This window comes from Carcharhinus amblyrhynchos, unplaced genomic scaffold (assembly GCF_965287045.1).
Source record: "Carcharhinus amblyrhynchos unplaced genomic scaffold, sCarAmb.v2.hapA scaffold_896, whole genome shotgun sequence".
Classification (NCBI taxonomy): domain Eukaryota; kingdom Metazoa; phylum Chordata; class Chondrichthyes; order Carcharhiniformes; family Carcharhinidae; genus Carcharhinus; species Carcharhinus amblyrhynchos.
The window spans coordinates 415-26,745 of record NW_027650636.1 but is presented as its reverse complement, the minus strand read 5'-3'; the positions used below and the strand labels follow the sequence as shown (position 1 = coordinate 26,745).

General features: G+C 52.2%; 1 protein-coding gene across 1 annotated transcript; it reads right to left on the bottom strand.

The window, feature by feature from the left end:
* Positions 1-14,715: 14,715 nt before the first annotated feature.
* nudt18 (nudix (nucleoside diphosphate linked moiety X)-type motif 18) lies at positions 14,716-19,906 on the bottom strand. Its single transcript, XM_080184724.1, has 5 exons — positions 19,224-19,906; positions 17,863-17,970; positions 16,875-17,028; positions 16,114-16,327; positions 14,716-15,354 (listed from the first exon to the last, which is right to left on the bottom strand). The coding sequence occupies exons 3-5, from the start codon at positions 17,022-17,024 to the stop codon at positions 14,750-14,752; spliced, it is 969 nt and encodes a 322-aa protein (XP_080040850.1). The 5' UTR covers positions 17,025-17,028; positions 17,863-17,970; positions 19,224-19,906; the 3' UTR covers positions 14,716-14,749.
* Between the last annotated feature and the right edge of the window lie 6,425 nt (positions 19,907-26,331).

Here is a 26,331-nt window from a genome sequence, read left to right as displayed (position 1 = left end):
GTCAACACCAGGAGCATGAACATACTGTGAGTGCTCTACCCAGTTGACCACCAGTTCCTGCAGGAGTTTCTGCCTCTCTGGACAAACTTATTGTGTGATGAGTGTGTTGTGCTATTCAGAGGATAAAGTCAAGTTCCGAAAAGGTATTAGTGTGAAAGCTCTGGTGGTAAAATGGTAGAGTGAAGGCTTTCAGAAGGACCAGCAGATTGGGTTCAAATCTTGCAGTGACTGCAAAGGGGGCTTTTTTTTTTCCACAGAAATTTTTCTTGTAACTGCAAATAAAACCAGCAGCCTCTGGTGGCATCCTTACAGTTATCATTGAGTTTGCACTTGATCTTACTCAGCACTAAGTTCACTAACCCCACCATTAAATTAATTAATCTATCCTATCTCTGTCTATGTCTATGACCCTAACTGGGACTTGAACTCAGCACCTTTCAGATCCTATCCAAACTCTCTAACCATAGAGCCACCAGACACATGCCTGACAGGACTCCTTTTCGGGTATACTTGTATGTTAGAATTTTATTGTCAAATTAAACAAAAACAACCTCCCACCTGTCACACTGATTGGGCATTTAACTTTTCAATCAAAATGCAACTTGTACAGCCAAACAAAAAAAAAATCTGTTACAAACCTTGGTCATCTCACACTCACTCCCGCTCCCTCACTCACACAATACTTAGTTTGAAAGATCAGTGTTTGTGAACCCCAGCTCTCTGTTTTTTTGATGTATTGTACGAGTTCCCATTCATGCTCCTGCAACACATCACCTCACCTTCCTTTGATGAAACTTCACAGTCTGCTTACCAATCTGCTCCCTAAGCCCTGTCCCTACCTTGGGGTCAGGTCATTCAACAGCACCTTCCAAGCCCACTACCTCTGCCACCTGGAAGGACGTGGGGGGAACACCACCACCTGGACATTCCCATCCTGACTTGGAAATTTATCAGCCGTTTCTTCACTGGGTCGAAGGCAAGAACAAAACAACAACAGTCCAGCACAGGAACAGGCCCTTTGGCCCTCCAAACCCGTGCTGGTCACGATGCCCGAACTAAACTAAAAACAAACACTTTAGTCCATATCCCTCTATTCCTTCCCTATTCGTGTCCCCATCCAGATGCCTCTTAAATGTTGCTAATGTGCCTGCTTCCACCACCCCCTCTGGCAGTGTGTTCCAGGCACTCACCGCTCTCATAGAACACAGAACAGTACAGTTCTCAATGTTGTGCCGAGCTATGTCCGAACACAAGATCAAGCTATCCCACTCCCTATCATCCTGGTGTGCTCCATGTGCCTATCCAATAACCGCTTGAAAGTTCCTGAAGTGTCGGACTCCACTGTCACAGCAGGCAGTGTATTCCACACCCCAACCACTCTCTGAGTGAAGAATCCATCTCGGACATCCGTCTTATATCTCCCACCATGACCACACTCTGCATGAGAAATCTCCCCCACACACCTCCCTTAAACTTTCCCCCTCTCACCTTGAACCTGTGCCCCCTTGTAATTGACACTTCCACCCTGGGGGAAAAGCCTCTGACTCTCCACCCTGTCTGTGGCCCTGATCATTTTGGAGACCGCTATCAGGTAGAACATAGAAACCCTACAGTGCAGAAAGAGGCCAATTGGCCCATCGAGTCTGCACCGACCACAATCCTGCCCTACCCCATATCCCTACATATTTTACCCACTAATCCCTCTAACCTACACATCTTTGGACTGTGGGAGGAAACTGGAGCACCCGGAGGAAACCCACACAGACACGAGGAGAATGTGCAAACTCCACACAGACAGTGACCCAAGCCAGGAATCGCACCCGGGTCCCTGGCACTGTGAGACAGCAGCGCTAACCCACTATGCTACCAGGTCTCCCGTTAGCCTCTGTCTTTCCAGTGAAATCAAACATCGTTTCCTCACAGCCAACATCCCCAAGACCAGGCAACATCCTGGTGCACCTTCTTTACACCCCAAAAATCCTGGAACTCCCTCCCTAACAGCACTGTGGATGTACCTACACCACACAGACTGCAGCGCTTTAAGAAGACAGCTCACCACCACCTTCACGAGGCAATGAGGGATGGGGCACAAATGCTGGGTCCAGTCACTAATATCCACATCTGGTGAAAGGATAAACTTAAACTGCTCCCAGTCCCTCCATCACCGCCTACCTTTGACAGGCGAACACTTGCATCTTTTAGTATTTGTGAAAGAAAAGTAAAGATTAAAAATACAAGTTACAAACCTATTACTGCGAGCCACAATTTATTATTAAAAATAAACCCTCTCACAAAAAAAATCCTGAATATTTCAAGCCCCTGAATATCGAAATATTTACAGGTGGCACAGTGGTTAACACTGCCTCCTCACAGCGCCAGGGACCCAGGATCGATTCCTGGCTTGGGTCACTGTCTGTGTGGAGTCTGCACATTCTCCCCGTGTCTGTGTGGGTTTCCTCCGGGTGCTCCGGTTTCCTCCCACAGTCCAAAGGCCGTGCTAAATTGCCCCTTAGTGTCGGGGGGGATTAGCAGGGTAAATGTGAGGGGTTTCGGTAATAGGACCTGGGTGGGATTGTGATCGGTGCAGACTCTTAGGGATTCTACGATTTAAAAAATGCTGCTTCTAAAGATGAAGCTAATACTACCGTCATGTTTAAACAAGGGCAGCACAGTGGTTAGCACTGCTGCCTTACAGCGCCAGGCAGCCGGGTTCGATTCCCGGCTTGCGTCACTATCTGTGTGGACACTGCACATTCTCCCCACATCTGCATGGGTTTTCCTCCCACAGTCTGAAAGACATGCTAAATTCTCTCTCAGTGTACCCGAACAGGCGCTGGAGTGTGGCGACTCGGGGATTTTCACAGTAACTTCATTGCAGTGTTAATGTAAGCCACCTTGTGACACAAATAAACAAACAAACTTCAACTTCAGTCGGTCAGAGGATCAGCTCCAATCTGTTCTAATGTGGTGGACATTTCCATCAGGTACAACTGCTGAAACTTCCAAGACTTCCCTATCCTGAATCACTAATTGCGTTGATGGGAACTGGGATTTAACCCTGTGGAGAAGGTGTGGAGTTCCTCCGTTTTCCCTGTGGAAAACAGTAACATCTGTGACTTCTGCATGTGTATCAACAAATCAGTAACACCAAAACTTATACTGTCAGCCTCCAAGAACATCAATACCACTTGCATCAAACCTCCATTAACACCGTAAGTTAGTTACGATGCTAGTTTGCCACTCCTTGCTGTTAATACTGTGCCTCGCCACTAACGGTACAATTTACTGTTATCCTCCTCCATCATCGTACTCCCTGCCAGTGAACTTATCAATAACACTGCAAAATCTCGCATGAATACTGTTGGATATCAGTAACAATACACTAACTACATCTGTAACATGACTCATTGTCCAGCAACCAGATCCAGCAACGGAATATAACATGGAAAGTACAGCAGTGAAAGAAGCCATTCAGTGTGATTGGTCCAAGTCTGTTCCTTTCTCCCTCCTTCTCATGAAGAACCAGCTCCCTCTTGAACAGACCTCTGCTATTTTCTCCCAACAACACTCAAGAAGCTCGACACCACCCAGGACAAAGCAGCCCCGCTTGACTGGCACCCCATCCACAAACACTCACTCCCTCCACCACCGACACTCAGTGTGTACCATCTACAAGATGCACTGCAGCAACTCACCAAAGATCCTTAGACAGCACCTTCCAAACCCATGACCACTTCCATCTAGAACCACTTCCATTGAGAAGGACAAGGGCAGCAGATACATGGGGAACACTAACACCTGCAAGTGATATATTGTAGTCCGAAAGAAGTGCTGGTTAGATGCTAAATTCAGCCTCAGGGTACCCAAACAGGCACGCAAGTGTGATGACTAGGGGATTTTCACAGTAACTTCATTGCAGTGTTAATGTAAGCCTATGTGTGACGCCTCGTAGGAGTGTTATATACTCACCAGTTGGCTGTCTTTCTTGGATGTCTAATTTTCCTCAGAGCCACAGGGAGGTAACTCTTTTCCAAATCAAACACAAATTTATTTCCAGAACTTTAAAATATCTCAGAACTCTCAGGACTCATGAGACATGTGGCCCAATTTTACCCTCAAGTTGTGCCCATTTTTGGGTGTGAAAACTCAGTAGTCAGGTGTGAGGTGAGTAGCGCCATCCATGCCTGCCTCTGCACCAGTTCCCCCTTTACCAAGGGCTGGAAATGACTATGATCACCTGAGACAGGTGCGACAGCTATTTAAATGCATTTGCATGCATTCAAACTGACTAATGGGCTGCACGCCCAACCTTACTGGCACTTCCCCCTTTATCACTGTGTTCACCCATCCAGAAACAACACGAAAAGCAGACACGCTCCACAAAAGTCTGATTCAGGCACTCCAGCTAGTGAGGAGGTAAGTGTTGAGCATCTGACAGCTCTCTGCTTGAAATCGGAGGGGGGGGCAAAGGTGAGGTCTGAGATCAGTGGGGGTGGTGGTGTCTGCTGTCACTCTGTCATCACTGGGGAAGGGGAAAGGGGGGGTCCGCTGCCACTCTGCCTGTGATCAGTGGGGGACAGGAAAGGGGGGGGTCTGCTGCCACTCTGCCTGAGATTGGTGGAGGGAGGGAGGGGTCCACAATTGGTCTGCAATTGCTTCCTTTATCATCCGAAGATGTAACCAAAGTGGGGAGGGGGTCTTCCCCCTCTCACCACAAGTTCCTCTCAGCCTGGAGCAGATATCCTGAACTCTGGACAGGCCATCTGGACTCTGGCTATTTGCTTCAGAAAACAGTGTCAATCCCTCCCCCGCTCCCCTCACTATCCTGTTCCAATCCTGTTGGACAATGGCAGAGGCTGACACTCCTGCCCTCCAGGTCCCCTTACCTCCCTCCCTGCACTGACCACTTTTCAAACCAGAAGACCCTATGCGATTGGGGGGGTGTGTGACCACTTCTTGAATCAGTGCATCCTGGGAACACTCTCTTCCAATTGTGTCAGTGTCTGCAGCTCAGCCTCCCGCTCGATGACTCTGAGCCGATTCTCCTCAAGGTAATTTTTAACTGCTACGATTTCAGATACACGTCGGCAGTCTTGACAATCTGAGCAAGATGTGGAGATGCTGGCATCGGACTGGGGTAAACATAGTAAGAAGGTTCAAGTCCAACAGGAAGCAATTGCAGAGATTGTGGATGCTTGATAATCTTCCAAGAATTCTGGAAAAGTCCCAGACTGGAAAACTGCCAATGTCATTCCCTTATTTTAAAAAGGGGAGGGAGACACAGAACCAGTAACTACAGGCCAGTTAGCTTGACATCTGTCATTGGATCCATTATAAAGGATATAATAGCAGGACATTTAGAAAGACACAATCAGGCATGGCTTCATGAAGGGGAAATCAGGCCAGACAAATTTATTAGAGTTCTCTGAGGTGGTAATGAGCAGAGTAGACAAAGGAGAACCACTAGATGTAATATACTTGGATTTTGAAAAAGCGTTCTGTAAGGTACCGTGCAAAAGGTGGAACAGGGGATGTATTTAGCAAGGAGAGAGGATTGGCTAACTGATAGTAAGCAAGAGAGCTGGGTTAAGAGGGGCACTTTCAGGGTGGCAACCTGTGACTAATGCAGTGCCACAGGGATCTGCAATGATCGACGATATGTACGAATGACAAAGGGAAGTGAGTGTGGTTTGTGGATGATATAAGTGGGAAGGCAAGCGGTAAGGATGACAAGGAGACAACAGAAGGATATCGACAGGTCAGGTCAGCAGACAAAAACTTAGCAGATGAAATACAACGTAGGAAAATGTGAAGTTATGCACTTTGGTAAGAAGAATACAGGAGCTGAATGTTATTTCAATGGAGAAAGACTGCAGAAAGCTGCAGCGCAGAGGGATCTGGGAGCACTCCTGTACAAATAACTGAGCACGCAAGCTCAGCAGCTAATGGGGAAGGCGAATGAAATGTTGGCCATTCTTTCAAACAGAATGTAATACAAAAATAGGGAAGTCTTGCTAAAACTACAAGGGACTAGTTAGACCACACCTGGAATACTGTGACCCCCTTATCCAAGGGCAGATACCCTGGCATCGGAGGCAATCCAGAGAAGGCTGACTAGGTTCATCTCCTCAAGATGCAGACACTTAATACAGGTGTGTTTGCCCTGAGGATCACAATGGCATCCGGGAGCTCCCACACGCTGCAGCATTGACACTTCACCTGTCCAGCCATCCTTCATGTGTCTTAAATCATTAAAATATTTACCGTTATGGTGCTTTTTACATATTTTCAACTTACAAAAGAGCAATTCCTATGCTTTTTTATATCTTGGGAATGGAGTAAACTTTACACAATTACTCAAAGGGTGGCACAGTGCTCAGAACTGCTGCCTCACAGCGCCAGGGACCTAGGTTCAATTTCAGCCTTGGGTCACTGTCTGTGTGAAGTCTGCATGATCTCCCCGTGCCTGCGTGGGTTTCCTCTGGCTACTCTGGTTTCCTCCCACGCTCCAAAGATGTGTAGATCAGGTGGACTGGCCGTGTTAAATTGCCCCTTAGTGTCTAAAGATGTGCAGGGTGCAGAGGAGATTTACAAGGATGTTGCCTGGAGTGGGTGGCATGCCTTATGAGGATAGGTTGAGGGAGCTCGGTCTTTTCTCCTTAGAGAGACGAAGTGTATAAGATGTTGAGAGGTATAGATAGGGTGGATTCTCAGAGGCTTTTTCCCAGGGCTGGAATGGTTGCTACGATAGGACACAGATTTAAGGTGCTGGGGAGTAGGTACAGAGGAGATGTCAGGGGTAAGTTTTTCACTCAGAGGGTGGTGGGTGAGTACAATTGGCTGCCGTCGGTGGTGGCGGAGGCAAATTCGATAGGGTCTTTTAAGAGACTTCTGGATGAGGACATGGAACTTAATGGAATTGAAGGTTATAGGTAAGCCTAGTAGGTAGGGATATCAGCAGCGCAACTTGTGGACCGAAGGGCCTGTTTGTGCTGCAGTTTTTCGATGTTCTATGTTAACACCACTTTCTGAAGGTAGATTAAGTTTGAAAACCCTCTTTCCTGTCTGCATCAACTTTTGATCCAAATTCGCAAACAGACTCACTTGGGCAGTGTCTCACTCGGGCTCCCACAGCTCGTGCACCTATTACTGTGGTCAGACCTCTCCCTGTAGATTTGATTGCACGACTCCCCATCTCCAGCTGCTCGACCTTCACCTTCTCATCATCGTTCCCACAACATCATCCATCATGACCTTTTCCCTTCCCATGGCCAACTCAAAGTCCATTATCCAACCCTTCCATTGAATCCGACAGCAGGAAGCCATCTGGCCCAGCCAGTCTGCACCAAGCACAATCCCACCCAGGCCCAATCCATGTAACCCCATGCATCTTCCCCAGCTAGACCCACTGACACTGAGGGGCAATTTAGCATGGCCAATCCACCTAACACGCGTGTCTTTGGACACTAGGATCAATTTAGAATGGACAATCCAGCTGACCAGCAAGTCTTTGGACTGTGGGAGGAAACCCGGAGGAAACCCATGCAGACATGGGGAGAATGTGCAGACTCTGCACAGACAGTGAATTGAACCCAGGCCCCTGGCGCTATGAGCTGTGCCGCCCACAGTCTCACTCAGGCTATAACCCCTTCCCCACCTGTTAACTAATAGATAAAAACACTCAAATAAATGAATAAAGTCATTTGTCACCAATGAGTTTCCACAACAGAGTTCTGGAGCTTAATTTTTAACTGCTACGATTTCAGATACACCTTGGCAGACTTAACAATCTGAGTAAGATGCGGAGATACTGGCGTTGGACCGGGATAAACACAGTAAGAAGTCTCACAACACCAGGTTAAAGTCCAACAGGTTTATTTGGTAGCAAACGCCACTAGCTTTTGGAGCGCTGCCCCTTCGTCAGGTGAGTGGGGAGTTCTGATCACAAACAGGACATATAAAGACACACATTCAGTTTACAGAATACTGATTAGAATGTGAGTCTTTACAGCTAATCAAGTCTTAAAGGTGCAGACAATGTGAGTGGAGATAGCATTAGCCCACACACCTTTGGACACTAGGATCTATTTAGCATGGACAATCCAGCTAACCCATGTCTTTGGACTGTGTGGAAACCCTCGCAGATACGGGGAGAACATGCAGACACTGTTGTGAGACTTCTTACTGTGTTTACCCCAGTCCAACGCCAGCGTCTCCACATCTTGCTCAGATTGTCAAGGCTGCCGAGCTGTATCTGAAATCGTAGCAGTTAAAAATTAATCTCCAGAACTCTGGTGGGAACAAATGACAAGGGGAAACTCATTGGCAACAAAGGATTTTACTTTTTATTTATTTGAATGCTTTTATCTATTAGTTAACAGTAAACTTCAGCGAACACTTCACCGGTCAAGGGCATTCGGCCTCCGAACTTTGGGTAAACGTTCTCCAAGGCGGCCTTCATGACACACCACAGCGCAGAGTCGCTGAGCAGAAACTGATAGCTAAGTTCTGCATATGAGGACGGCCTCAACCGGGATGTTGGGTTCACGTCATACTATCTGTAACTCCCATGACTTGCAACATCTCACTTACTGTCCTATCTGGAGGCAATACACATCTCTTTAACCTGTGCTTGATGCTACCTCCAGTCATATTGTCTGCACCTTTAAGACTTGATTAGCTGTAAAGACTCACATTCTGATCAGTATTCTGTAAACTGAGTGTGTGTCTTTAGATGCCCTGTTTGTGATCAGAACTCCCCACACACCTTATGAAGGAGCAGCGCTCCGAAAGCTAGTGGCATTTGCTACCAAATAAACCTGTTGGACTTTAACCTGGTGATGTGAGACTTCTTGCTCTGAGCAAGCACATAGCTGCACTCAGATCCTCTTCCCTTTGCTTTGATTTATTATTGTCACGTAGTGGAATACAGTGAAAAGTATTGTTTCTTGCGCGCTATACAGGCAAAGCATACCGTTCATGGAGAAGAAAATGAGGAAGTGCAGGATGTAGCATTACAGTCATAGCCAGGGTGTAGAGAAAGATCAACTTAATACAAAGCATTGTTAGAGAGTTTAAAATAGTTAGAATAAAGTCTTAGAAGCATAGAACGAGAGTAAAAGATAGAATTAGAAGTTATGCTGGGTACAGCTTGCAAGAAGTCACCACACTCCGGCGCCAACTTGTGTACTGTCTCTATATCAACAAAGCATACCATTCATAGAGTACATAGGGGAGAAGGAAAGGAGAGAGAGAGTACAGAACATAGTGTTACAGCGACAGTTCAGGTGTAGAGAAAAATCTACTTAATATATGGGTGGTCCATTCCAAAATCTGATGGCAGCAGACAAGTTAGAGTCATATAGCACAGAACGAGGCCCTTCGGCCCACTATGTAGTGCCGAACATGACACCAAATTAAACTCATCCCTTCTGCCTGCCCTTGCTCCATAATCCCTCTATTCCTTCCATATTCCTGTGCTCATCTAAAAGACCCTTAAACGCTCCGATCGTATCTGCCTCCACCACCACCCCGGCACGCGTTCCAGACACCTTCCACTCTCTGTGTAAAAAAACTTGTCCCCCTCCCATCTCAGAGTGAAGGGACGATCCTTTAAAACACAGATGAGGAGGAATTTCTTCAGCCAGAGAGTGGTGAATCTGTGGAACTCTGCCACAGAAGGCTGTGGAGGCCAGGTCATTGAGTGTCTTTAAGACAGCGATAGACAGGTTCTTGATTAATAAGGAGATCCGGGGTTATGGAGAAAAGGCAGAAGAATGGGGATGAGAAAAATATCAGCCACGATTGAATGGTGGAGCAGGCTCGATGGGCTGAGTGGCCGAATTCTGCTCCTATGTCTCATGATCTTCGAACTTTCCTCCCTCTCACCTTAAATGTTCAAGTCTGGGGAAAGAGATTCTGACTGTCAACCCTATCCACCTCAATTGGACATGCATCAGAAGCTTAGAATTGCAATGCGAGAACAGCGTTAGATTAAAAGGCACACGAGCAGACAAGTCCACAAAGAAGGGCATGTTAAATTAACATGCACAGATCTCCGTCAATGATTAAGATTTACATACATCACTTGTTGAAGAATATTATTCTACAGCTTTAAGGCCAAATAGCCCAGGTGAGGGAGGCTGAGGGAGCAAGGTTTCTGATACTCATGCTTAAAGGGTGGGCTCTGAATTAGTACAGCAGACAAGTCAGAATACATGACCTTCTGCCTCATCTTTACGAAGCAGAAAGGCTTTGTGCATTGCTGACTGTGCATCTCATACACACACACACACACACACACACACACACACATACAATGAACAGGGAGTTTGTGGAGAGGGAGCGCAAGTGGGGGCGAGCTCCTTCAACAAAGCATCTCACACCAAATAAACAGGTACAATAAAGAACAGTACAGTACACAGGCGGCACGGTGGTTAGCACTGCTGCCTCACAGTGCCAAGGACCTGGGTTCAATTCCCGGCTTGGATCACTGTCTGTGCGGAATTCTGCTCATTCTCCATGGGTTTCCTCCCACAGCCCAAAAGATGTGCGGGTTAGGTGGATTGGCCACGCTGAATTCATAGAATAGAAACCCTACAGTGCAGAAAGAGGCCATTTGGCCCTCCGAGTCTGCACCAACTACAATCCCACCCTCACATCCCCACAAATCCCTCTAACCTACGCATCTCAGGACACTAAGGGGCAATTTTAGCATGGCTAATTGCCCTTTAGTGTCAGGGTGACTAACTAGGATAAGCTAGGGTAACCATGGGGTTATGGGAATAGGGATTGTGGTCAGTGCAGACGCGATGGGCTGAATGGCCTCCTTCCGCACTGATTCGATGATAAAGTACAGCACAAGAACAGGCCCTTCAGCCCTCCAAGCCTGCGCCAATCACACTGTCCTATCCAGGACCACTGCCTGTAGCCTGCTATTCCCCACCTGTTCATGTGTCTATCCTGAAATGTCACCGATATATCGGTCTCACTTGGCAGTGCATTCCAGGCCCCCACTACCATCTGTGTAAAAAAAACTCCCCCCGCACATCTGCACTGAACCTTGTCCCCCTTATCCTGAACTTGCGCCCCCTTGTGATTATCATTTCTGACCTGGGAAAAAGCTTCCAACTGTTCACCCTATCTATACCCCTCATAATTTTATAAACTTCAATCGGGTCACCCCCTCAGCCTGTCTTTCCAGGGAGAACAATCCCACTTTATTCAATCTCTCCTCACACCTCATACCCTTCAGACCAGGAATATCCTGGTAAACCTTTTCTGTACTCCCTCCAAAGCCTCCATGTCCTTCTGGTAGCATGGTGACCAGAATTGAACACAGTATTCCAAATGTGGCCTAACCAATGTTTTATATATCTGTAACAGGAGTGGAGATAACAGTTTTGAGGGGGGGAGACAGAGGGCTCATTCCAGTTAATATGAGAAGATAGAACCTTGCCGATAAATGTGAGAATTTGAATTCCATTCCACCCAGCGATTTTAAAATAGGACTTTTTTTATTCATTCAAGGGACATGGGCGTCGCTGGCTGGGCCAGCATTTATTGCCCATCCCTAGTTGCCCTTGGAGGGCAGTTGAGAGTCGTAGAATCAGAGACCCCTACAGTGTAGAAAGAGGCCCTTCGGCCCATCGAGTCTGCACCGAACACAATCCCACCCAGGCCCTACCCCCATATCCCTACATATTTTACCCACTATTCCCTCCAACCTTCACATCCCTGGACAATTTCTTAGCATGGCCAATCAACCTAACCCGCACATCTTTGAACAACCACATTGTTGTGGATCTGGAGTCACGTGTAGGCCAGACCGGGTAAGGACGGCAGATTTCCTTCCCAAAAGGAACCAGATGGGATTTTGCAACAATTGACAATGGTTTCATGGTCATCAGTAGATTCCTAATTCCAAAATTTCTTTTACTGAATTCAAATTCCACCATCTGCCGTGGTGGGATTCGAACCTCATTCATCTGAACTCCAGCAAAAACAATACTCACCTGGTCAATCTCTGCTTAGAACAAAACGGAGAACATTACAGCACAGTACAGGCCCTTCGGCCCTCGATATTGCGCCGACCTGTGAAACCAATCTAAAGCCCATCTAACCTACACTGTTCCAATATCATCCATCAAAAACAAGGGGAAAGAGATGTCATCTGGACTCAAAAGGTTGGCTCTTTTCTCTCCACATAGATGTTGTCAGACCTGCTGAGGTTTTCCAGCATTTCTCTCTTTTGGTTTCAGATTCCAGCACCCGCAGTAATTTGCTTTTTTTTCTGGATTAATGGTCTAGCGATAATCCCCCAAGGCCATGGCCTCACCGGAGAACGGGAACTGGCGTGGAGAAGTGGCATTATTGGTCTGAGTACTGGTCAGTGTTGGTGGGCAAGAAACATAAAGGTCGGTTTAGGATTGGCACGGCTATTAGGGGCTCCCGGTAAGGTGATAGTTAATTCACGGGTTTCACTCCCAACCACAAGGGAAGCTATCTCTTGTCTGTTGACCAGACTTTGCAAGTTCCTGTACCTGCTAGCTGTGAATTGGAGCTAGTTCAATCCTGACATAGGGGTACTGAGGCAGCCCCCTTCCCTCCCTCGACACTGATACCATCAGAGATTCAGAAACCGTGCTCGAAGACTGTCCCCAACTCTGGGATGACCAGAGGTCAAACCATACAAGACGTTGGTAAGGCCACATTTGCAGCACTGCATATAATGCTACTTGCCCTACTATAGGAACATAGAACAGTACAGCAGGCCTTTTGGCCCTCGATGTTGTGCCGAGCTATGTTTGAACCCAAGGTCAAGCTATGCCACTCCCTATCATTCTGGTTTGCTCCATGTGCCTATCCAATAACCGCTTGAAAGTTCCTAAAGTGTCTGACTCCACTATCACAGCAGGAAGTGCATTCCACACCCCAACCACACTCTGACTAAAGAATCTACCTCGGACATCCCTCCTATATCTCCCACCAAGAAACTTATAGTTATGCCCCCTAGTAACAGTTACATCCACCTGAGGAAATAGTCTCTGAATGTCCACTCTATCCAATAACATCCTGAAGAGGGGGATAAATTAAAAAGGTGTAGAAAAGATTTACAAGGGATGTTATTGGGACTGGAAGGTTTGAATATAAAGGAGAGGATGGATAAGGGGTGGCACAGTGGTTAGCACTGCTGTCTTGCAGCGCCAGGGACTCGGGTTTGATTGCCAGATTGGGTCACTGTCTGTGCAGAGTCTGCAAGTTATCCCCGTATCTACGTGAGTTTCCTCTGGTCATCCCTCACTGTCCTTGGGTCACTGTCTGCATGCACTTTGCACATTCTCCCCACGTCTGCGTGGGTTTTCTTCAGGTACTCCGGTTTCCACCCACAGTCTGAAAGGAGAACAATCCCCGTTTCTCTAGGCTCTCTGCCTAACTGAAGTCCCTCATTCCTCAGATTTGAGTGAATCTCCTCCGTACTCTCTCCAAAGCCTACACTAAACTGGACGTAATACACCAACCGGGTCTGAACCAGCGTCTGCTGACAATTTAGGCCAAGCTTCTTGCCTTTTGTCCACTACCCCTCTGTCCACAAATTCCAGACTGCCAAAGATGTCCTGGTTTCAAAATGCCATCAATAACTTGAACATGGTGAACCGTCCCCCTGTGTCTCTCAGACAAAACCTGACACGGAACTATAGAAGCAGACATTGGTCAAAGGGGATTAGAGTCAGGGGTGGTGAGAAGGCAGAATGAAGGGAGAGTGATGATGGCAGAAGGTTGTGGGACTGGGAGATAAGGAGGGACGAGAATGATCAGACTGAGGCATTACTGGACCTGGGGCTATCGGGGGTCAGCGGGCACACAGTGTGAGGGGTGTACCTGAGTTCAGGTGTCCATAGCAGAGTCTGAACAAGCTCACGTCTCTGGAGAGTGCAAGGAGACCCAAAGAGCATTGGAACAGTTGATTACAGGGCTAATAACACTGGTATCAGCAAAAGGACTTGATTGGTGTGAAGCTTTTTTATTCCTTTCTGTGATGTGGGTCTTGCTGGACTGTTACCCTCATCCCTAATTGCCCCGGAACACAGTGCCTTGTTATACCATTTCAGAGGGCAGGTGAGTCAGATCTTTCAGACCCCGAGTCACTTCCTTTCACTCACACATTTGTTTGTTCTCACGCGCACACACACACTCCCTCGCACAGAATCACTCACTGTCATTCGCACGCATATATCTTCATTCACTCACTCACTCGCACACTCAAACACAGATTCACTCACACATACACACACACAATCACATTATTCACTTACACACATGCATTCACTTGAGCATGAATGCTTGCATTCACTTGAGCATGAATGCTTGCATTCACATTCACTCAGTCATGCACTCGCTCACTCACACACGGATACACTCACTAATAATTATTCACTCACATGTATGCACGGGCACACTCACAAATTCATTTGTTCACAGACACACTAACAAATGAACTCATTCCTGCATTCACAGGCCATTCATGCCGGGTAGGTAACATTAGTTTCATAGCTGCAACTAGCGCACTTACTGAGGTGACATTACTCCAGCCTACAGGGTCAGCATTCTGTGTCTTTTTATATTCCTCTGCTGGGGAGGAGAGTGCAGGAAGAGGATTTCTGGGGTCTGCTTTACAAAGGGGACGGGCCCTTCAGGGACTAATGCCTATCGGACACAATTAAACCCACCTTCAGTCCATCATTTCTCTTTAATTCAGAAATGGCACAACAGAACAGAAGGACAGCCTCTCTAACAAGCGAATTTTTAAATCGTCATTGTCTACTTTGTGCCAGCCATACTTGATGTTGCTGACCTCTGGAGGGGACTGGCTGTACTTGGACTCTGTGTGGGCCACGGTCACCAAGACGTTGAAGCAAACACCGTCTGTCTTGCCGGGGACGGCTCCGCTGTGCTGCAGCCCCAGGATACCGTGGGTTTTTACCTTGACCTGCAGGTCCCTCAGGCACTCCCTGATGAGTCTGTAGATGGCCACCTCCACGCTGCAGGAGAGGTCGGCCGAGGAAGAGCCGCAGGCCGTCACGGGGAAACGAGGGAGGTTCAGAGAGTTCACCAGCAGCAGCCACAGATCGTTGGTGCGGTTCAGGAAGGCGGCCACCACCCTGTGACAGACCACCGAGTAGGGCAGCTCCACCGGGATGGTCATCGGATGGGACGCCTTCTCCTTGTGCTTCACGGCGAAGGAGATGAGATTGAGGATGTCCCGGGCTCGGAGTGGGAGGGGCGACATCCTGTCCCACCACTTGGCCTGCAGGGACTCGCTGTCACTCTCAGAGGTGCTCTTTAAATTTCCTCCTGCAAATCGATAACATCAACAGGAAAAAAATATCACTCAAATGGCACCAGGAAATACAATCAACTTTTCTCAGCGCCAGGGGCCTGGGTTCGATTCCCAGCTTAGGTCACTGTCTGTGTAGGGTTTGCACATTCTCTCCGTGTCTGAGGGGGTTCCCTCCGGGTGCTCTGATCTCCTCCCACAGTCCAAAAGACATGTTGGTTAGGTGCTAAATTCTCCCTCAGTGTACCCAAACAGGTACCGGAGTGTGGCAACTAGGGGATTTTCGCAGTAACTTCATTGCAGCATTAATGTAAGCTGACTTGTGACACTAACAAAATAAACTTTAAACGTCATCCCAGCCATTTTCTAAACCCCAAATTATAGAATTTGTTGCTCCCCAGGATTGTAATGTTTAATTCTGGTCAAAGCGCTTCCTATTAATGTTCAGCGTCTGCTGCTAAGTGCACACATAACACATTGTACCAATTTGCTATGGCAGCAGTGCCATTCAGTGTGTGCTCCAGCAGAGCGAAAAAGAAGGGGGAGGGAGGGTGACAGACCTTTGGTCAGAGATAGCTATCATTGCTTGATGATACAACATGCACAAGTTTAATTGCTTACTATACCCTTATGTACGCATGATGTAACCTTAATCAATAATTGTGAGTGGATTGAGATAACTGCTGTGCTTCATTTACTCACTATCTTGTTCTCCCCCACTGCAATCCAGTCTGCGCCATCACCCCCTCCGTTCCAAAGAGAGGAGGAATGCAAACCTGTAACTCGAGCCAGGAAAACAAAGCGGATCCATCGAGGGCCCCTCTCCTCCACACTCAGCAGGGTGTATGGCTCGCACTCCAAGCCTGTTTCTTCCTGAACCTCCCTCTTCACGGCCTGGACGATGGTTTCATTCTGTTCCATTCTCCCGGCGGGCAGGTACCACTTGCCGTAACATTCCTGCTTTGCTTCCTGCATCATCACCACTTCTTTCTGCGCGTGGAATGAAACAAGGTGCCGTTAGTCGCACGGTCTACGACTTGTCTGTTCTAGAATTCAACGACAAACTTTGGGTAAGTGTGCCTCTCTCTGCGACTTGAGTCATAGCTGCCCCGGCGCAGTGACATTTCATGTGAATTGCGGAATTGCACAGTATTTCTGATGTTTAGCCTGACACCCTTCTCAGAAGAGCATAAGATATAGGAGCAGAATTAGGCCACTCAGGCCATCAAGCCTGCTCCATCATGCCTGATATTTTTCCCACTAGGCCATCGCCTCCCCTATTGCTCATCAATATCCCTCTGGCTATCTGGAGGTCTCTAACAAACCCCTAGCAACGTGGCTGGCCCCTTTTGATTCCTTAGCTCAATCCACACAACTTTGCCCCTCCTTATTGCAGCAACTGATTCCTTAACGCAATGCCCCTTCCTCTTTTACCCCCTCCCCGTCTCGCCGGAAGATTCCGCAATCCCGGAATGATGTGTCGTCAATCCTGCTCTTCCCTGTGCCCAAACTTGGCTGAGCAAGGTTAACCTCTTACCTGCTCGTTCAGTATTACCGCAGCGACAATGTAGCAAACTGTCTTCCGCACAGTTACCGGTACCACTTCCTCCAGGGGCGAGTCATACTCTTGCATCTCGATGCCCCCTCCCTTCAAAAGGAGCTCCAGTTGACTTTCAACCGAGTCCATGTCTCTGTAAATAAACCAACATTTTTTCAGCAAGTCCTTTTTTGTTAGAAATAGTAGCTGAGCACTGATATGGTTCAAGTGGGAAAATGTTTGATGGAACCTGTCTGAATCATAAGCTTTGCATTTAGAATTTGGCTAGGATAAGTGTGGTGTAGTTCACTTCAGGTGTGATTCAAGTGACCGACGAGGGAGCTTTTAATCAAAGTTCACTTCAGAATATCGTTAACATGTATAGCAAGAAAATTAGCAAGAATTTTTATCAATACCAACAATCATGACGATGTATAATCTGTAATGAATATATATAATCCGAGTCAAAACAAACCTCCAAAACCCTTTTCATAGATTTCATGCAGCACAGACTAACGCTCACATGATACTGGCATCAAGGCCATTAGTTGAATGCTGCAGTCAAGTGCTCTTGAGACTGAGAACAGTTTGAAGACAAGACAGATTCCCAAAACACCAGACAGGCTCCAGCCCCCGCCCCCAGATTTTCACCCTTCAAGAAACCAGTAGGATTTTCGAAACAACAGGAAGAGAGGGAAAACACTTCTTTAAGCATGCTGACCCTTCTAAAACTCAAAACTCCAACCTGCAGCTCCAAATGGAAACTGAAAATAAAATCCCTGTCACCTGAGCTGTTTTTTGCACTGACCAACAATGCAACCAGCTCAGGCGGTGAGCATGAGTTAAAAGGTACAGTAAGTAACATCACAGCACATCTAAAAAGAGACTTACAAATATGTATTGTCCTGGTGTGAGTTTCAGAGCAACGCATTTACTGAGGGAAACGCAAAAAAGGCATTTTAAAAATAGGTTTTTGTTGCCGCATTACCTGGCCTCATCAGTTTGACACCGCAATTTGACTCGGTGCCTCTGTTCCAGGAAGGGAAAATTCCAACAGGATTCCTGTTCCTGACTGCTATCCCACCAGAGTTACTGCCTTGAAAGAAAAGAGAGAATTTGGGTCAAACAGAAGGAGAGGCAACGCAACAAATTTGATGAGGAATATCTGGCCTATGTTAGTCCTAGCCCTAGTGCAAGGCAGAGAGATTCCTACACGGCTACTCACCTGCTGAATACTGAACAGCTCTCCATTACAGACAAGACTCACCATCCGCCCAATGGATTCGACACCCCAGGCAGAACAATTTGCTCACAGGGAGGTGGAGTTGAGGTGTAAAAGGCAGAGTCGGCTCAGAGGCTAACTCCAGCTCCCACTTCCCACATTCTTAACAGTGCTACCCCTCCATGGACTCAAAATGGAGCTCCTTCCCCTCCATGACTTTCAGTATGAATGACCTGTAGGATGAACTGCAGGTATCACCTCAGCAGCCGTTAAGGACACAAGACTGGTGACCCTCCAAGCCTGAGCCCATCATGATGCCTGCCTAAACTAAAACCAAATGCCCTTACTGAGTCTGTATCCTTCCATTCCCATCCTATTCATGTATTCACCCAGTTGCCCCTTATCGCTATTGTACCTGCTCCCACCACCTCCCTGGGCAGCGCCTTCCAGACATTCACTGCCCTCTGTTTAAAAAACTTGCCTTGCACATCTCTAAAAACTTTTCCGCAGGCATCTTAAACCCACGTCCCCGAGTACTTGACTTTTCCACCCTAGGAAAGAGCAGCTGACTATCCACTTGTCCATGCCCCTTGTAATCTTGTACACCTCCATCAGGTCACCCCCCTCCACCCTCAACCTGCATCGTTCCAGTGAGAACAAACCAAGTTTACCCAATCTCTCCTGGTAAATCACTTCTGTACCCTCTCCAAAGCATCCACATCCTGCCGGTCGTGCGGTGACCAGAATTGAACACAATAACCTAAATGAGGCCTAACTAAGGTTCTGTACAGCTGAGCATGACCTGCCAATTTTTACACTCAATGCCCTGATCGACGAAGGCAAGCATGCTGTATGCCTTCTTGACTACCTTATCCACCTGCGTTGTTACTTTCAGTGATGGGTGGGCATTTACGCCCAGATCTCTCTGCCTGGCAATACTCTGAAGGGTTCTACCATTTACTGTATAAATCCTACATACTTTGGACCTTCCAAAGCGTGTTACCTCACACAAACCTCTTCTGCTCGCTCTCCAAAGCCTTGGCGTTCTTCCCTGGTGTGGTATCTAGACTTGAGTACAGCACACAAGATGAAACACATGATTTAAGTAAGTTTGAGATAGCTATTACCCTGTGGCTCTGACATCCGTCATTATGAAGTGCTTCGCAAGGTTACTCGTGGCACGAATCAACTCCAGCGGCGCAGATTGCCTGGATCCACTAGAGTTCACCTATCGCCGCAACAGATCCATAACAGACGCCATCTCCGTGGCCCTGCACTCAACCCTGGAACACCTAGATAACAAAGACACCCATGTTAGACTCCTATTTATCGACTGCAGCTCAGCCTTCAACACCATTATTCCCTCAAAACTCATCTCCAAACTGCACGGTCTGGGGCTCAGATCCTCCCTCTGTGACTGGATTCCTAACTCATAGACCGCAATCACTAAGGACAGGCAACAACGCCTCCTCCACATTCATCCTCAACACTGGTGCCCCACAAGGCTATGTTCTCAGCTCCTTACTTTACTCCTTATACACCTATGAGACTGTGTGACCAGATTCCCCTCCAACCTGATTTTCACGTTTGCTGATGACATTACTGTTGTAGGTTGCATCTCAAACAATGACATACAGGGATGAAATAGAGAATCTGGTGAACTGGTGTCATGACAATAATCTCTCCCTCAATGTCAGTAAATGAAGGAAATAGTTATGGACTTCAGAAGTATAGTGGAAGGCATCTCCTGTCTACATCAACGAGGAAATGGTCAAAAGCTTCAGGTTTCTATATTCCCAAATCACCAACAACCTGTCCTGGTCCCTCCACACTGAAGCTATAATTAATAAAGTCCACCAATGCCTCTACTTTCTCAGGAGACTAAGGCATGTCAGCTAGGACTCTTGCTAATTTTTATAGATATACCATAGAAAGCATTCTTTCTGGTTGTATCACAGCTTGGTACGGCTCCTGCTCTGCCCAAGACCACAAAAAAACCACAAAGGGTCGTGAACAAAGCCCAATCCATCACACAAACCAGCCTCCCATCATTAGACTCCGTCTGTACTTTCCGCTGCCTCGGAAGAAAAGCAGACAGAATAATTAAGGACCCCACACATTCTCCCTTCCACCTTCTTCCATCAGGAAAATGATAGGAAGTCTGAGGTCACGTACCAACCACCTCAAGAACAGCTTCTTCCTTGCTGCTCGCACAAAGTTGATCTTTCTCTACACCCTAGCTATGACTGTAACACTACATTCTGCACTCTCTCCCTTCCTTCTCTATGAACGGCATGCTTTGTCTGTATTGCACGCAAGAAACAATACTTTTCACTGTAAACTAATATACATGACAACAATAAATCAAATCAAATCATGTTTACCTACTCTGGAAGATCAGATTAATTGATTGCAGCACCTTACTGCATGGAAACTGGCTGCGGCATTTCGCATGGGACAAAACTGACCACAAAGTACTTTATTTTGAGGGGGGTGTGTGTGTGTGTGTGTGTGCGAAATTACAGAATCCCTACAGTGCAGGAGACAGCCATTTTGTCTATCAAGCCTGCACCAACTATAATCCCAACATCTATCCCTGTAACCTCATATTTACCCTGCTAATCCCCCTGACACCAAGGGACAATTTAGCATGGCTAATCCACCTAGCCCATACATCTTTGGACACTAAGCACTCCTTCCCTACGTACGGTATGCTTTGTCTGTATAGTGTGCAAGAAACAATACTTTTCACTGCATACTAATACATGTGACAATAATAAATCAAATCAAACTAAGGGGCAATTTAGCATGACCAATCCCTCTCATGCCTAACCTACACATCGGGAACGTCCAAACCACACTGACCCATCCACAAACTCTCCGAGGAGTTGATAAGTACAATCTTCCACCTTTCTCTGTTGGGGGAAAAAGCTACGAAGGTTTGAGGTCACATACCAACCAACTCAAAAACAGCTTCTTCCCTGCCACCATCACACTTTTGAATGGACCTCCTTGTGCTAAGCTGATCTTTCTCTACACCCTAGCTATGACTGTAACACTATATACTGCACTCTCTTCTTTCCTTCTCTATGAACTGTGTGCTTTGTATCTTTTGTGCATAAGAACAATACTTTTCACTGTATCTCAATACACGTGACAATAATAAATCAAAGCATACTTTTCACTATATCTCAATACGTGACAATAAATCAAATCAAAAACCGACTGCGGGAGCTTGCTGTGTGCAAATTGGCTACAGCGTTTCACCCAGGATGAAATGAATGGGGTGGGGTGGGGTGGGGTGGGGTGGGGTGTTGAAGGCGCTGTAGAAAGGCACAGTTTCCTTTAGTTACGCTCTGTGCCCTGTCTCAATAAGGCCTCTTCAATGCAGCTGAAATTGCAGCATGATGTGTGTCTCTGAGCCATGCACCAAGCCCCTCTCCCCATGTCCCCTCCCCGTGCACCGAGCCCCCACCTCTCCCCGTGCACCGAGCCCCTCCCCCCACTCTCCCCGTGCACCGAAGCCCCCCCACTCTCCCCGTGCACCGATCCCCCCCCCACTCTCACCCCTCCCTCCCCCCTCGCCCGCCCCGGCCTGCTCTCCCCCCGCCCCGCTCTCCCCCCCTCCCCCCCACCCCCCTCTCGCCACCGCCCTCCCGTCCCCCTCTCCCCCCCGCCCCCCTCAGCCCCCAACCCTCCCCTCCCCCCACCCACCCCCCTCTGCCTCCCCCCTCCTCCCGCCGCCCCCACCCTCCCCCCTCCTCCCGCCGCCCCCACCCTCCCCCCTCCTCCCCCACCCACCCCCTCCTCCCTCCCCCCACCCCCTCCTCCCTCCCCCCTCTCGCTCCCCCCTCCTCCCTCTCCCCCCCTCGCTCCCCCCTCCCTCCTCTCCCCCCTCCTCCCTCTCGCTCCCCACTCCTCCCTCTCCCCCCTCCTCCCTCCCTCTCCCCCCTCCTCCCTCTCCCCCCTCTCGCTCCCCCCTCCCTCTCCCCCCTCTCGCTCCCCCCTCCTCCCTCTCGCTCCCCCCTCCCTCTCCCCCCCCTCCCTCTCCCCCCTCCTCCCTCTCCCTCCCCCCTCCCTCTCCCCCCCTCCTCCCTCTCCCTCCCCCCTCCCTCTCCCCCCTTCCCCCTCCCTCTCGCTCCCCCCTCCCTCTCCCCCCTCCCTCTCCCCCTCCTCCCTTTCGCTCCCCCCCCCTCTCCCCCCTCCTCCCTTTCGCTCCCCCTCCCTCTCCCCCCTCCTCCCTCTCGCTCCCCCCTCCCTCTCCCCCCTCCTCACTCTCGCTCCCCCTCCCTCTCCCCCCTCCTCACTCTCGCTCCCCCCTCCTTCCTCTCGCTCCCCCCTCCCTCTCCCCCTCCTCCTCTCGCTCCCCCCTCCCTCTCGCTCCCCCCCCACCCCTCCTCCCTCTCGCTCCCCCCTCCCTCTCGCTCCCCCCCCACCCCTCCTCCCTCTCGCTCCCCCCCTCCCTCTCCCCTCCCCCCTCCCTCTCCCCTCTCGCTCCCCCCTCCCTCTCCCCTCTCGCTCCCCCCTCCCTCTGACCCCTCCTCCCTCTCGCTCCCCCCTCCCTCTCCCCCCTCCACCCTCTCGCTCCCCCCTCCCTCTCGCTCCCCCCTCCCTCTCCCCCCTCTCGCTCCCCCTCCCTCTCCCTCCCCACTCCCTCTCCCCCCTCCTCCCTCTCGCTCCCCCCTCCTCCCTCTCGCTCCCCCCTCTCCCCCCCCTCCCTCTCCCCCCTCCTCCCTCTCGCTCCCCACTCCTCCCTCTCCGCCCTCCTCCCTCTCCCTCCCCCCTCCCTCTCCCCCCTCCTCCCTCTCCCCCCTCCTCCCTCTCCCCCCCCCTCCCTCTCCCCCTCCCTCTCCCCCCTCCCCCCTCCCTCTCCCCCCTCCTCCGTCCCTCTCCCCCCTCCTCCCTTCCCCTCCCTCTCCCCCTCCTCCCTCCCTCTCCCCCCTCCTCCCTTCCCCCTCCCTCTCCCCCCTCCTCCCTTCCCCCTCCCTCTCCCCCCTCCTCCCTCTCGCTCCCCCCTCCCTCTCCCCCCTCCTCCCTCTCGCTCCCCACTCCTCCCTCTCGCTCCCCCCCTCCTCCCTCTCCCCCCTCCACCCTCTCGCTCCCCACTCCTCCCTCTCCACCCTCCCCCCTCTCGCTCCCCCTCCCTCTCCCCTCTCGCTCCCCCCTCCCTCTCCCCCCTCCTCCCTCTCCCTCTCCCCCCTCCTCCCTCTCGCTCCCCCTCCTCCCTCTCGCTCCCCCCTCCTCCCTCTCGCTCCCCCCTCCTCCCTCTCCCCTCTCCTCCCTCTCGCTCCCCCCTCCTCCCTCTCCCCCCTCCTCCCTTTCGCTCCCCCTCCCTCTCCCCCCTCTCGCTCCCCCCTCCCTCTCCCCCCTCCTCCCTCTCCCTCTCCCCCCTCCTCCCTCTCGCTCCCCCCTCCTCCCTCTCGCTCCCCCCTCCTCCCTCTCGCTCCCCCCTCCTCCCTCTCCCCTCTCCTCCCTCTCGCTCCCCCCTCCTCCCTCTCCCCCCTCCTCCCTTTCGCTCCCCCTCCCTCTCCCCCCTCTCGCTCCCCCCTTCCTCTCCCCCCTCCTCCCTCTCCCCCCTCCTCCCTCTCCCCCCTCTCGCTCCCCCCTCCCTCTCCCCCCTCCTCACTCTCGCTCCCCCCTCCCGCTCCCCCCTCCTCCCTCTCGCTCCCCCCTCCCTCTCCCCCCTCCTCCCTCTCGCTCCCCCCTCCCTCTCCCCCCTCCTCCCTCTCGCTCCCCCCTCCCGCTCCCCCCTCCTCCCTCTCGCTCCCCCCTCCCTCTCCCCCCTCCTCCCTCTCGCTCCCCCCTCCCTCTCGCTCCCCCCCCAACCCCTCCTTCCTCTCGCTCCCCCCTCCCTCTGACCCCTCCTCCCTCTCGCTCCCCCCCTCCCTCTCCCCCCTCCTCCCTCTCGCTCCCCCCTCCCTCTCCCCCCTCCTCCCTCTCGCTCCCCCCTCCCTCTCCCCCCTCCTCCCTCTCGCTCCCCCCTCCCTCTCCCCCCTCCTCCCTCTCGCTCCCCCTCCCTCTCCCCCTCCTCCCCCTCCTCCCTCTCGCTCCCCCTCCCTCTCCCCCCTCCTCCCTCTCGCTCCCCCCTCCCTCTCCCCCCTCCTCCCTCTCGCTCCCCCCTCCTCCCTCTCCGCCCTCCTCCCTCTCGCTCCCCCCTCTCGCTCCCCCCTCTCGCTCCCCCCTCCTCCCTCTGCCCCCCTCCCTCTCCCCACCCCCTCTCCCCCCTCCTCCCTCTCGCTCCCCCCTCCTCCCTCTCCCCCCTCCTCCCTCTCGCTCCCCACTCCTCCCTCTCGCTCCCCCCTCCTCCCTCTCCGCCCTCCTCCCTCTCCCCCCTCCTCCCTCTCCCCCCTCCTCCCTCTCCGCCCTCCTCCCTCTCGCTCCCCCCTCCCTCTCCCCCCTCTCGCTCCCCCCCCTCCCTCTCCCCCCCTCCCTCTCCCCCCTCCTCCCTCTCGCTCCCCCCTCCTCCCTCCCTCTCCCCCTCCTCCCTTTCGCTCCCCCTCCCTCTCCCCCTCCTCCCTCTCGCTCCCCCCTCCCTCTCGCTCCCCCCCCTCCCTCTCGCTCCCCCCTCCTCCCTCTCGCTCCCCCCTCCCTCCCCCCTCCCTCTCCCCCCTCCTCCCTCTCGCTCCCCCCTCCCCCCTCTCGCTCCCCCCTCCCTCTCCCCCCTCCTCCCTCTCGCTCCCCCCTCCCTCTCCCCCCTCCTCCCTCTCGCTCCCCCCTCCCTCTCCCCCCTCCTCCCTCTCGCTCCCCCTCCCTCTCCCCCTCCTCCCTCTCGCTCCCCCTCCCTCTCCCCCCTCCTCCCTCTCGCTCCCCCCTCCCTCTCCCCTCTCGCTCCCCCCTCCCTCTGACCCCTCCTCCCTCTCGCTCCCCCCTCCCTCTCCCCCCTCCTCCCTCTCGCTCCCCCCTCCCTCTGACCCCTCCTCCCTCTCGCTCCCCCCTCCCTCTCCCCCCTCCTCCCTCTCGCTCCCCCCTCCCTCTCCCCCTCCTCCCTCTCGCTCCCCCCTCCCTCTCCCCCCTCCTCCCTCTCGCTCCCCCCTCCCTCTCGCTCCCCCCTCCTCCCTCTCGCTCCCCCCTCCCTCTCCCCCCTCCTCCCTCTCGCTCCCCCCTCCCTCTCCCCCTCCTCCCTCTCGCTCCCCCCTCCCTCTCCCCCCTCCTCCCTCTCGCTCCCCCCTCCCTCTCCCCCCTCCTCCCTCTCGCTCCCCCCTCCCTCTCCCCCTCCTCCCTCTCGCTCCCCCCTCCCTCTCCCCCCTCCTCCCTCTCGCTCCCCCCTCCCTCTCCCCCCTCCTCCCTCTCGCTCCCCCCTCCCTCTCCCCCCTCCTCCCTCTCGCTCCCCCCTCCCTCTCCCCCCTCCTCCCTCTCGCTCCCCCCTCCCTCTCCCCCCTCCTCCCTCTCGCTCCCCCCTCCCTCTCCCCCCTCCTCCCTCTCGCTCCCCCCTCCCTCTCCCCCCTCCTCCCTCTCGCTCCCCCCTCCCTCTCCCCCCTCCTCCCTCTCGCTCCCCCCTCCCTCTCCCCCTCCTCCCTCTCGCTCCCCCCTCCCTCTCCCCCCTCCTCCCTCTCGCTCCCCCCTCCCTCTCCCCCCTCCTCCCTCTCGCTCCCCCCTCCCTCTCCCCCTCCTCCCTCTCGCTCCCCCCTCCCTCTCCCCCCTCCTCCCTCTCGCTCCCCCCTCCCCCTCCCCCCTCTCGCTCCCCCCTCCCCCCTCCCCTCCCCCTCCTCCCTCTCGCTCCCCCCTCCCCCTCCCCCCTCTCGCTCCCCCCTCCCCCTCCCCCCTCCTCCCTCTCGCTCCCCCCTCCCCCTCCCCCCTCCTCCCTCTCGCTCCCCCCTCCTCCCTCCCCCCTCCTCCCTCTCGCTCCCCCCTCCTCCCTCTCGCTCCCCCCTCCCCCCTCCTCCCTCTCGCTCCCCCCTCCTCCCTCTCGCTCCCCCCTCCTCCCTCTCGCTCCCCCCTCCCTCTCGCTCCCCCCTCCCTCTCCCCCCTCCTCCCTTTTGCTCCCCCCTCCCTCTCCCCCTCCTCCCTCTCGCTCCCCCCTCCCTCTCGCTCTCCCCTCCCTCTCCCCCCTCCTCCCTCTCGCTCCCCCCTCCCTCTCCCCCCTCCTCCCTGTCGCTCCCCCCTCCCTCTCGCTCCCCCCTCCTCCCTCTCGCTCCCCCCTCACCTCTCCCCCCTCCTCACTCCCCACTCCTCCCTCTCGCTCCCCCCTCCCGCTCCCCCTCCCTCCTCCTCCCTCTCGCTCCCCCCTCCCGCTCC

What these genes read in the sequence shown, in the direction of transcription:
- nudt18 (XM_080184724.1), bottom strand. Translation starts at nt 17,024, where the DNA reads ATGGACTCGGTTGAAAGTCAACTGGAGCTCCTTTTGAAGGGAGGGGGC. An exon ending in CGGTAATACTGAACGAGCAG is followed by an intron (nt 16,328 to 16,874) that starts GTAAGAGGTTAA and finishes TTCCACGCGCAG; the next exon opens with AAAGAAGTGGTGATGATGCA. An exon ending in TTTCCTGGCTCGAGTTACAG is followed by an intron (nt 15,355 to 16,113) that starts GTTTGCATTCCT and finishes ATCGATTTGCAG; the next exon opens with GAGGAAATTTAAAGAGCACC.